This window comes from Leishmania panamensis (genome assembly GCF_000755165.1).
Source record: "Leishmania panamensis strain MHOM/PA/94/PSC-1 chromosome 28 sequence".
NCBI lineage: Eukaryota > Euglenozoa > Kinetoplastea > Trypanosomatida > Trypanosomatidae > Leishmania > Leishmania panamensis.
Window position 1 is genome coordinate 144,831 of NC_025874.1, and position 11,114 is coordinate 155,944.

At 57.3% G+C, this 11,114-nt stretch overlaps 4 protein-coding genes across 4 annotated transcripts; all 4 read right to left on the minus strand.

The window, feature by feature from the left end:
- Positions 1-430: 430 nt before the first annotated feature.
- Positions 431-1,366, minus strand: LPMP_280460 (hypothetical protein; the record flags this gene model as incomplete). Its single annotated transcript, XM_010702085.1, has 1 exon — positions 431-1,366. The coding sequence occupies one exon, from the start codon at positions 1,364-1,366 to the stop codon at positions 431-433; it is 936 nt and encodes a 311-aa protein (XP_010700387.1).
- Positions 1,367-2,653: 1,287 nt separating this feature from the next.
- LPMP_280470 (hypothetical protein) lies at positions 2,654-5,041 on the minus strand (the record flags this gene model as incomplete). Its single annotated transcript, XM_010702086.1, has 1 exon — positions 2,654-5,041. One exon carries the CDS (start codon positions 5,039-5,041, stop codon positions 2,654-2,656), a length of 2,388 nt encoding a protein of 795 aa, XP_010700388.1.
- Positions 5,042-6,643: 1,602 nt separating this feature from the next.
- LPMP_280480 (carbonic anhydrase-like protein) lies at positions 6,644-8,503 on the minus strand (the record flags this gene model as incomplete). The annotated part of the gene is made up of 1 exon (XM_010702087.1): positions 6,644-8,503. One exon carries the CDS (start codon positions 8,501-8,503, stop codon positions 6,644-6,646), a length of 1,860 nt encoding a protein of 619 aa, XP_010700389.1.
- A 1,620-nt stretch (positions 8,504-10,123) lies between these two features.
- On the minus strand, positions 10,124-10,786 carry LPMP_280490 (hypothetical protein; the record flags this gene model as incomplete). The annotated part of the gene is made up of 1 exon (XM_010702088.1): positions 10,124-10,786. One exon carries the CDS (start codon positions 10,784-10,786, stop codon positions 10,124-10,126), a length of 663 nt encoding a protein of 220 aa, XP_010700390.1.
- Positions 10,787-11,114: the final 328 nt, after the last annotated feature.

The window sequence follows — 11,114 nt, forward strand, 5'->3', positions numbered from 1 at the left end:
AAAGGGCGAGTCGGACGATCGGCGTAAGTGGCAAAGCAACCGCTTCATCACTTGGGGAGCGGGGGGAGAGAAAGAGAAGCCACTGAAGTTATTCGGACTGCAGTGACAAATCCACAACAAAAAAGCGCAGGGAAGGGCAGCCAGTTGTCAGTGCTACCGTACCTTTACGCTCACGACCGAAAGCAGCGGACGTTTCGTTGAGGTGTGTGTGTGTGTGTGCATGACTCTGCAATGTAAAAGAGGTGCCGAGGAAAACTGAACCCCACAACTCTGCCGACGGCCCATTGGCAGGGAAACGACCGAAATGTCTAGCCACCACAACTTTCGAAACGGTGACTCAAGAAGACACCGTTGGGCGCATAGACGCAAAAGGGAAAAAAAAACATGCGTGCCCAACGACGCGCCCAGTCGAAGAGTCGATGCAGTCGCGTCACGGATCCTCCACATCCGACGATGACGAAGTGCCGTCATGAGCATTGAGGAAAGCTGCAAGCGAGAAACTGCTTGAGGATGGCTTTGGCTCCACAGCAGCAGCCGATACCGTGCCGCGTGCATTGCTTGTCGCGGCGCTGACTGCTCCAGGAGCTGTGGCCGAATTACCAAAAAGCAGAACGCTAGACGGACCCTTATCGGGAGTCATCGACTTGCCAAGCGCGGAGATCTGTGTGGTCACTGCCGCATCGTCACGCAGCCAAGCCTGGCCGCGCAGACCCTTTTCGAGCACGTCCAGCACATGCGCGCGAAGGTGCGGCGCCATGCCGGTGCGCACACCACCGACTAAATCACGCTCGGTGTCGCATACGTGCAACGTGCCGCGGAGAGCGCGTACTCCGTCTGGCGCCCGCTCCTTCTCTGTGACGCTCATCAGCAAGTCGAGCGTTTGCGGGGACGTGTCAAAGGTGGCCGGTACAACGTGATGGATTACATAACCTGCTGCAGGTGTCCACATGGCCTGTTCGGCCGCCAGCTGCGCCACGGAGGGAACAAAAGGTGCGTTGCTCCCCTTGGCTGCGTTGTGCCGGCCACCCAGCTCCACCTGCATCACGTATTCCAGTACCTGATGCACCATGCGTGCAGCCGCCTGTTCGGACAAGAGGTCAGCCTTCGCGCGCTGCTGCTGCGCCTGAGCAGAGGTGTTACAGCGGTCCAGCACAAGGGCTTCCTGCGCCGCCTGTATGTTCAGCCCCTCCACAGTGCCGCTACGGCGAGAGCGTTTTCTATTCGCATCGACACCGCTGGAGGACGCCACAGATGGCACCTCTTCGGCATCTGCAAAGCGCTTGTGACCCGACAGCAACGTCCGCACGTCAACCTTATCATCGGCTGCTGCAGTTTTGGTGTTGCGCAGGAAGTCGTTAAGATCCATGTGGTAGCGAGAAGCGCATAGAGCACCGAGCGACGAGAAGGGGATACGGAACTTCCACGCGCGAGGTGCTAGGAAGTCGCTGAGAAAGCTACCACTGGGGTGCTCCTGCGCTGCATCAACCTCTCAAAATGAAGTGAAAAAGGTAGGACCACAGCTGAAGTGTAGCGCACCGCCACCTCTTGGGTTTCCCTTGCGGCTATACCAACACTTGGAGGAAGTTCCCGCGCATTGGAGGTGATTTGTCCAGCATTAGCGCGAATCACCGTTCATGCATCGGGAAAAAACAGGGCGGGGTAAGACAGGCGGTCGAGGTGCGGCATGTAACCGCACGCGTGAAGGAGGTCAAAGGCAGCGCCGCAAGAGGATGAGAAAGGCAAATGAGAGAGAGGGAAAAGGTGCCTGGCAGCAGACCAAAAAGAGGGCACGGGCGCGCCTGTGCCTTTAGCGGAAATGCGGGACGGTGGGGGGAGGGGGGGGTTGCGAGCGAGCCACACGCAACACAAAAGTAAGCACCTCTTCCACCTTAGCATCGACGGACAGGCACGCCTCACCAGCTGCGGAATCCGAAGAGCGACAAGACGATTTTAGGTCATCAAGCGACAGCGAAGTCCACCAATAAATTATCATTTTGGGGGGCACCCCTGTTGCTTAAGAGGGGGAGGGAAAGGCAGGGGGCGGTGGTTGTGATATGTGCACTCACAAACCCCGAAACAGGCGAGAGGTTGGTGAGGCGGTCGTTCGCTCACCTGTTGTCTAGGCGTATTTATTCGTTGCAGTGGCGAAAGGCGGAAGAGGTGAAGGGGGAGGGAGTTATCAGAGCGGTAGGGCCCCCTCCACTGCCCTCGTACGCCTTTAGAGCTTAAGCCTTAAAGGTAAAAAGAAACAAAACCGAGCGCCATGGAGAGTGGGAAAGATCGTACAACAGGGCGGTTGAGGGGGAAAGAGACGAGAGAGGCGACGTGGTTGCTGACTGACACGAACGCCTGCAAGCACCAGTAAGGAGGCTGTTGCTCGTAGATTTGTGTTACCCACACTAACAAACAAACAAACAAACACGTATCAAAACGCAGCATCGAACCCCGTTGAGCCAGCCTAGTCACCCACAGACACACAGACACGCCTACGTTAAACGTCAACTCTGGCATGGCAACCGCGTAACGAGACAAAAAATATCACCCCAGCACACCTACACAAACATGAAGAGAGAGAGAGAGCAGCGAGAGTAGGCAGGAACGTCCGGTGCCGCTGGTTCCGCTTTTCTCCTCTCTTGCTCTCACGATCCCTACACTACGGCTGACGTTGCAGGTACGTGGAGAGAATAGTGCTCATCAGTGGCACTGTGTAGGCCGGCTCACCAAGAACCTCAGCGAGCCACCGATCTGCCTGAGTCGTCTGCTGCGCCGTTGCCAAGGCTCTTTCTTGATGTACTGTCATCATCGCCTCCTGCGAGTCCTGGAAGGAGTTCATCTCCTTGAAAAAGGACTGCAGCTGAAGTTGAGCCGTCTTGTCGCCTTCTGCCCCGTTACCCACGCCGCTCGCGTCGTCGCTGGAGTTGACCCACTCATACACGGAGGACTGTGCCGCAGTCGTAACCTCAGTTGGTAGCTGCAAAATCTTGAAGCCTGTTGCGGCGTCCACAGCAGCGAGACGCTGGCCGTTCGTGTGTAGTGGCACAATGTGGCGCAACGGGAAGCGAGAGGCGTTCCGGACACGACGTACCACCTCACCCAGCTGCGGTCCCTTGCCACTGCCGGTGGTGCAGCAGCAGAGCTCCACAAGGGATGTGTCCTGGAGGGCAGCTACCATCGTTGTGTCCGTGAAGGCGCTCAAGGCCGTGATGCACGAATCGCCCACGCTAAACACTGTCGGCTCATCTGCACACCTGTCCAGTGTCCAAAAAAAGATCTGCTGCTTCCCAGCTGCCACAACGTGCCGGCAGTCAGGAGAGACAACAATCTGGCGCAGCGGCTGCGTCTCCGTGTACTGCGGCAAAAGTCGCAGCAGTGGCCAGCGCTCTCCAGGCTTGCAGTCCTGCACCGAGTATACGTGCAGGCAGTCATCCGCAACGAAGCAGAGCGAGCCGTCCGCAGACAGGGTCATGGCTTGCACCTGTTGGGAGGGAGTCGCCATTGTTGAGTGGTTGTGCCAGCCGCCCGACAGGGTGCCGTACGTGTCCTGCGTTGTGAAGGCAGTCTGTGCCCAGCACTTCATTGCCTCGCAGCTCAGCGTGAACACTCGTTGGCCTCGCTTTTCTACCGCCAGAGCCAGCACGGCAGAGCGATGTGGAGAGTACAGGGTTTGCGTCTCCACATGTTGCTTACGTGAGGCGTCATACTCCCAGAAGCGCAGCAGCGGGGGAAGCACTGTCGAGGAGAAGGACTCGTACGTCACGAGTGAGCGGCTATCATTCAGCAAGCCAACGAACTGAATTCCGTGGCGGGGCGGACTCGGGATTGTCTCCATCTGCGAAGAGACGTGCAGGGAGTAGATAGACTGCTGTGTGTACGGGTCGCACACACGCAGCACATCTGGCATCCCCGTCAGAATCACCGCTGGACTCCCTCCCCACTGTTCGACGAGGAGTCCGGTGCACACACCCTCAGCGGTCCACTCGATGCCCTCCGCAGACGTCGTCACGCGCATCTGCAGCAAGTCCGCAACGGCGAGGGTTGATGTGCCGCACGACAACAGCAGCTGCGACCCTGCACTGCTGAACGGCGTGATTCTCTGCAACGTGCCCAGCTGCACCTTCACCTTCTTGTGGCTGTAGGACACGAGATCCCAGATTAGCAGCACCGCCTCGCGGCCGCCTGTGTACACTGCGCTGCCGTCTAAAGCAAAGGCAAGCGCTGTCAGCGGCGTGTGATGCCAGTGGTCGGCGAAGCAGTGTGCCTCTTGTACCTCCACATAGATCAACAACTCACCCCGCCTCCCGCCAACGGCGACGGACGTGCCCGTTGGGCTGCAGGCAATGCTCTGGATCTGCACATTAACCGCGCGCGGCCGGAGAGACGGACAGGAAGGGCGGTGCGGCTGGTGGGTGGAGAGGCGGTCCGTGAAGAGCGAGTAGAAAAACTCACGCGCGTGTGGGACGGCTACAACGACCAGACCAGTGAACTGCCCAACGGACAGATACCCAAACGACAAGGGCTCCTTGAAGACATGCACCACTACCGCCGATGGCGCGCTTGTCGCCCCCGCCGCTGTGGCAGAAGCCAGCGCAGCTTCGTAGACACCGGCTTTCGTAAGCAGAACGGCGAATAGCTGTGCCTGCTGCACATGGAATTGGGCGACCATGACAACGGAATCGGTTGCAGCCGCCTCCACGTTCGCCGTCCCACCCATTGACTCCAGTGGCTGCACCTCTAAGGCGTTTTCATGCTTTCGAGCTGAAGTGGGGGTGACGACTAAGGCCGGTGGGAGTCGAATGGAGCATGTGCGCACCAAGGATGGCGCACCACCCTCAATCACAAACTCGAACAGCGTAGCCTCCGCGTCGATAACGTACAGCACCGCCTTGGTGCTAGAGATGACCTTAACATAGACGCCGCATACGCGGGAGCCATTGAGCCGCTCCACACGGAACTTCCGCAGCGACTTGGGCGCATAAAACGCCACCGCAGTGTCCTCTCCCACACAGACCACCTGCGAACAGGCAGCGAAGCAGCTCTGCATCCTTGTAGCGTTCCTTTGTGTGTATGTGTGTGTGCGCGCGCGAGGGCAGAAGAGGAAGAGGGGGAGAGCCGCTCCGATGGAAACCCGATGTGGCTACGTGTCGCAATGAAAAAGCGCTCGGGCGTGCTCCTTTGGGCAACAAATTTGTGAGCGGCAGAGAATCAACGGCGAGGCTGTACGAGCGCTGACAACCACCGCTACGGTCTCAGGAGAGAGCCAGAGAGGAGAAAAAAAAGACAAGAGCACAACGACGAACACGAAGGAAACAAAGGTGAGAGGGAGAGGGGAGAACAGGAGATGCATCTTTACTCGGCTCGGCAACGAGGGAAAAGAGCTACGTATTGTGGTTGACAGATAAAAGAGTGCGCACGGGAAGCAGTGTCACTAGTGCAGTGGTCAAGCACACAGAGCGAGACCCACACACGTGCACATACACGCCATCCGTCCTCTGGGGTCCGCCACTGTGGAACATGTGGGGAGATGGGCACAGGGGAGAAGAGAAGGAGGCCAGGCTCAACAGCGCACCATAAATAAGCGGAGTCCTCTACTGACCAAAACGCGACGCACGCGCCCGCAAGTCCTGGACTTGGTCCTTTGGCACTCGATCCAGGGCAGGAGTCCGTTCAGCGGCACAGACACTTCAACAAAGCCGTGCGGCGGAGAGGTGGCAAGCGCCCCTCCTCTCCCACCCATCCTGCCTCCCCGTTGGTGACCTCATCATCCGGCCACCAGAAGTGCTACTCACATACGCTGCGGATACTCTTTTCTTCTTCCGTGTAGGTGTGTGGGCGTGGGTGTGTCTAACGCCCCTACTACTGAACCCAGAGAGGGGGGGCAGAGAGTCATCGCTCTGACATACACACACACACACACACATAAACTAACGGATGGTAAACATACCAGAGAAAACGCAAAAGTAAAAAGGCGGGGCGAGGCGACAACACAACAGAGGACAACCGATGCTAGTCAACTGAAAGAAACGATAAAGTAAAGAAACGCACGCTGGATGCACAGAAGCTTGTGAGCGTAAATGCGTGCGTGTGTGCATCTGCCGTCCTCTGAGGAACGGAGAGAGGCATACGGAGGAGCTGCATGCGGGGTTTGTGAGCCAACTCACTCATCCGCACACGAGCAAATGCACGCGCACGCAAGTGTATCAATACAGTCATAAATACGAGTAGCCCTGGACGACACACAACATTTGCATTTGTCCTGCTTCTCTCGCATTGGATCCTCCTGCGCGCCCGACCACAAGGATGAGAAAAATTCCCTTGTCACGCAATTTTATGGCGCTTTATCGACGGAAATGAAAGTAGAAGACGAGGGGGTGGGGGGAGGGGTAGGAGAGGGTTGAATATGTTTGCCAGAAACAACAGTGCGATCGCTCGACCAAGAAAAACAACAAGCAAAGCACTTTTACTCCATTCCCTCAGAGGCCTCAGCAGTCGTTGTTGGGCCGTCGTCGCATTCTTTTTCGCTCTTGCAATCCTAAACCCCCACCCCCACCCGCGCGCCGCAGTGAATACTTTGGCTCTTTTCAGCGCGCCCAGTCTTCACGTCGAAGACAAGTCAGTACACCGCAGCTCTTCTCTTGCTGTTCTTTTACGCCAAGCTCGCACGGGCTGGCCTCACGGGCACCGTACCGCCGTAGAACTCAAACCGGTTGTCAGGGTTAAGAGGTTGGAGCTCTGTGGGGTTGATCCCCACCACATATACCGGCCGCCTCCACCCGCGGTAGCACGTGCGGAAAAGAAAGATGAGTGCGATGATGCACAGCAGAGAGACCCCCACACGCACCGGGTTTGCCTTGGCGTAGGCTACAATGGCCTGAAAGGCGTTGATGCTGAAGGTCTTCAGAAAGACCCATGCCCTTGTCACGGGAGACTCAAGGAAATTCCCAAACCCCGAACCAGTGTCGGCCGTGCTCGAGGAGTCACTAGCGTTCATCTTCTCTCTCCCCGGGTCCGACGGACTATTCGTGGTAGTCGTGGTGGTGGTCGTCGTCGTCGTTGACTGTGGCTTAGAGTCATTAGACAGGGCCTGCGCTGACGACTCAGAAGGGTGAGATGACTCAGCGGAGACGTTCACATTGGAGCTGGATGCGGAGACAGACGAGGAGGTGTTCGCCTGAGGCGCTGAGCTTGAGTTTGTAGTTGCCTCTGAGTTGTCTGAGCGACTTTCGTGGGCATCCGACTCAGAAATCGACCCAGCCGCCTCCGTGTCGAGTTTCACTGCCGTTGGGGCCAATGGTCTGCTGTTGCGCCCTGCGGCGTCCAATACAAGTGGCGAAGACAGGCGAACAGTATGACTGCCTGACGCCGAGCCAGAGTCTGACGATAATGACACGAAAGGTTTGACAAGAGGCCCGTTGTTGTGCTCATAGAAGTCAGTGGCCGACCCTGCCGACATGCTCTCTGTCCGCACACGTGCGGAGAGATTCGCCGAGCCCTTCTTCTTGCGACTCCACGCATCTCCAAGCTTGCCTTTTCGCCTGCTGCCGCCCGGTGGAACGGTAATGTCGTCGAAGCGATAAATGTGGCGACTATTGAGAGTCTGTGGTGGACGGGCGCTACCGAATCGGTGAAAGTCGTTCGGCAGCAGGGCATCCATCGCGTCGCGCAGCCTTCCAAGTGACACACGGGAGATAAAAATGGGCGACGTCATCACCACCCAGCGGACATTTTCGGTACAAGGCGGGTGCGTCTGGGAGCCGTCGTAGAGCAAGTAGCTCTCGCGCGCCGGAATTAGCGAGGTGAGGGCGAGATCCTCTTTCAGGAAGCAAGTCGTCATGGCGTGGCGCATCGGCAGTGAGCCGTCCACGAGAATGTGCCGCAGTGTGCGCACCGAGGTGCTGTTGGACGTGGTGGAGGCCTTTAGCATCACCGCCACCGTGAGTGTCTTTCGTGTCTTTTCCTTCTCATCATTTGTGGTGAAGGAAAGGTGCATTTCCGCATCGGGGCGCAACGTGCGGAACTGGTGCTCCGACATCACGTGAAAGTGCAGGCCGGTGAAATGGTAGGTGCGCGAGCTGTTCAGCGGGTCGAGCACTGTGCACTCGCTCAAGCCGTCCGGCGAGCCTCCCAGTCGCTCAAAGCTCACCGTGTTTACGGCGCCCTCGTTTACGATTCGCATTTTTGTCACCTCACGTGGAAAAACGCACGCGGAGGAGAACTTCAGTCGCTGCAGTGGGGCGCTGGTGACCACCTCGTCGGGATTCACGTTCGTGAAGGAAATCGGACTTTGTCTGCTCCCCGTCAAGCACAGGCTCGGCCATTCGTTCAGGTTGGCGTAGTTCCAGGAGGCACCCGAGTCGTCGGGCCTGCCGAGCACCAACCTGGCTGTGCCGTAGTTGCCCTCGTAGCTCGAGTGCTGCTCGTCCAGCCCATTGACGATACCAGCGACGCTTAAGAACAGCACCAGCTGCACGAAGGCGAAGGCGGCACAAAGAGAATGAGTCCCCATGGTGCTGCGTGGAGAGGACGGTGCGTGTAGGGTGTGTGTGTGTGTGGGAGGCACTGCGTTGTCTGCCGGACTCCTCGTCACATAGGCGTCCTTTAGTGCGGTTTGCTCTAAAGAATGTACGAAAGGAAACCAAAAATAGAGCGCGCGCGTGCAGCACCAGCCGCTGTGGGCCGTCAGTGCTTGGCAACCCGTCAAGAAACGACACTGAATAGCACCAAAACAGGAAGCGACGCGGTGTGTGCGGCTTCACGCGACACGTACGCACACGGGGAGAGTAGCCTGAACGGCGCCCATACGCTCGGAAAGCGAAAAGAGAGGGAAGCAACGGTGGTGCAAAGGAAGGAGCCTGAGGGAAGATGTACACAGACACGCATAGATGCGCCATGCACACTCTATTCGCACTTGGAGAGGGAGCGCGGTATCAAGTCACACAGGCGCGCACACGCACCAGCATGGATGACACCTCTAGAGATCAAACCTCGAGTGAAACGCACGCCTCATTGCGTTCACTTGGTTGGCTTGCCGAGTAAACTTCTTTCACCTGTGAGACGACACCCTCTTTTTCTTGTCACACGCATCACCCCGAGAGCTCCCACCACAGGACGCTATGCGGCAGGTAGAGAGAAGAGAGCAACCGAGACTGAAGAAGAGAGAGACAGGCAGTGTGGGACGCAGAAGCGTGCGGATGGGCAAGCAAGTAGGCGGGCCACCACGCCATAATACCCGAATGGGCCCGAGTGAAGAAGGTGTCCGTTGTATTGGTCCAGAAGGGTGACGGCCGTGGTCCCACAGAGTCGTCGCGGCTCGCCTAAGCCATTTGTGCCTGTACCTCTGACACGTAAAGAAGAAGAGAATGGCCCCCAGCATTAGCCAGTAGTTGAAGGCGAGGAAATGCATAGAGAGTGCAGAAGCTGTGCGCGGATAGTGTTCCTCGAGTCTGTCTGTCCTACGTAGACTCTCTCCTCCCGCCTTTTTACATGTCCCTGTCGATGTGCCCTCCGCCGCCGCCACGGCCGTCGTCGTCATCAGCCCTGCATCACCTCCGTTGCGGCTGTCGTTGGTGCAACACCTGCAGAGGACTCATGTAGCCAAGCCACTGAAGAAGCCTGGCGCCAGCCACACAGAGGGAGAAAATGGAGGGTGACATGTACGCGAGAAGTGTGTGCTAGCAGAGTTGTCAACAGATGTGCACGTCCCGCAAATGCCCCTCCCTCTCCTTTGCTTTTCCGCACCGTTTTCCCATAGAAAGTCCTCCACGAGGCCTCTCTCGAGTCAAGCCTCCGCCTCCTCCCACCCGCTCACCTCTGTTGCCTTAAAGAGAAGGGCCCCCCTGCAGAAATAGACATCCGCACAGGGACTCGCCAACCACCAAACACAGAGGGTCCCAGCAAGACGCGCTCGCAGCAAAGACTGAGGCGAGGCGGGACGAAGAACGAGAAAAAAAACCGCTAACGACACCGCGGGGAACGAATGAGGAAATAGAACAGCAACACACACACGCTCACCATCACCAGTAAAAAAAGGAGCGGCGCAACAACAACGCGATGAGCACCTTTGTCTGCCTGCTGACTCGCACACGCACACAGGAGAACACAATAACGAGAGCGACAGCAGGCACAATCACGCGGCTGCAGATGTCGAGTCCGTACCTCCGTAACACTTTGCAGCGCTCCCCGTCTTGCGCGACTCCAAAAACTGCTGTCGGGCGAGATTTCCGCGAGAAGCGAGCAGGCGGCTCGACGACGAGGTACCGGAGCTTGGGCCCACTGGGTGTGTACTCGGAGTAGGCACCGAGGGCAACACAGCGGCCTTGCCGTGCATCTCCTCGGCATCGTCCCCCTTCGCAGCGGAATAAGCGGAGTCTTTCTGGCTGTGTAGGCAACAGTTGAGCAGGACCACTGTCATCAATGTGATGGCGGCGAAAAGTAGAATCCAGGCAAACAAGTGAACTAGCGATAGCTGCGATATTTCCTCCGAGAGCGACGTGGTGGTCATCGCCTTAAGGTTATCGGTGAGTGGGGCGGCTGTTGTTGTCTGTGGGATGTTGAGACTATCCCCCATGACACCAACGATACTTGACGACGCCTCGGTGGGCTTCATCTTAGTCGCGGCAGACACGAGCTGACTAGAGGTATTCTGCAGGGTAGCGTTGACAGCGTCTATAGTGGTGTTTAGGACAACCCCTATCGCTTCAGACATGTTCTTGGAGTAAACAATTTGGGGCTTGAAAGAAGGCGTCGGCTGCCGCAGAGGCGGTGGCGTGTTAACGATCGGCTTGCACATTACGACCAGGGAAGCTAGAGAGGAAGATACCTTTGTGGGAAGAGTGAGAGCGAGAGAGAGAGAGAGAGATGAGCAGAGAGAGGGCGATCGGAAAGGTGAGAAGGTGAATGAAGGGGAGGAAGGTAGTGTAGAAGCCTGAGACAGCGGGGTCTGGTGATGTCCTCGAACGAAACAAATATGCATACGGGCGTACTTCAGAGGTAAGCGAGAGCGAGTGAGTGACATGAACGGACACAACAGGGATCGGAGAACGAGATAATCAGCAAAGGCAGGGGTAAAGAAAAGGCACAGGAGAAGTTGATGTGGAATGTGAAGTGTGGCAAATTTG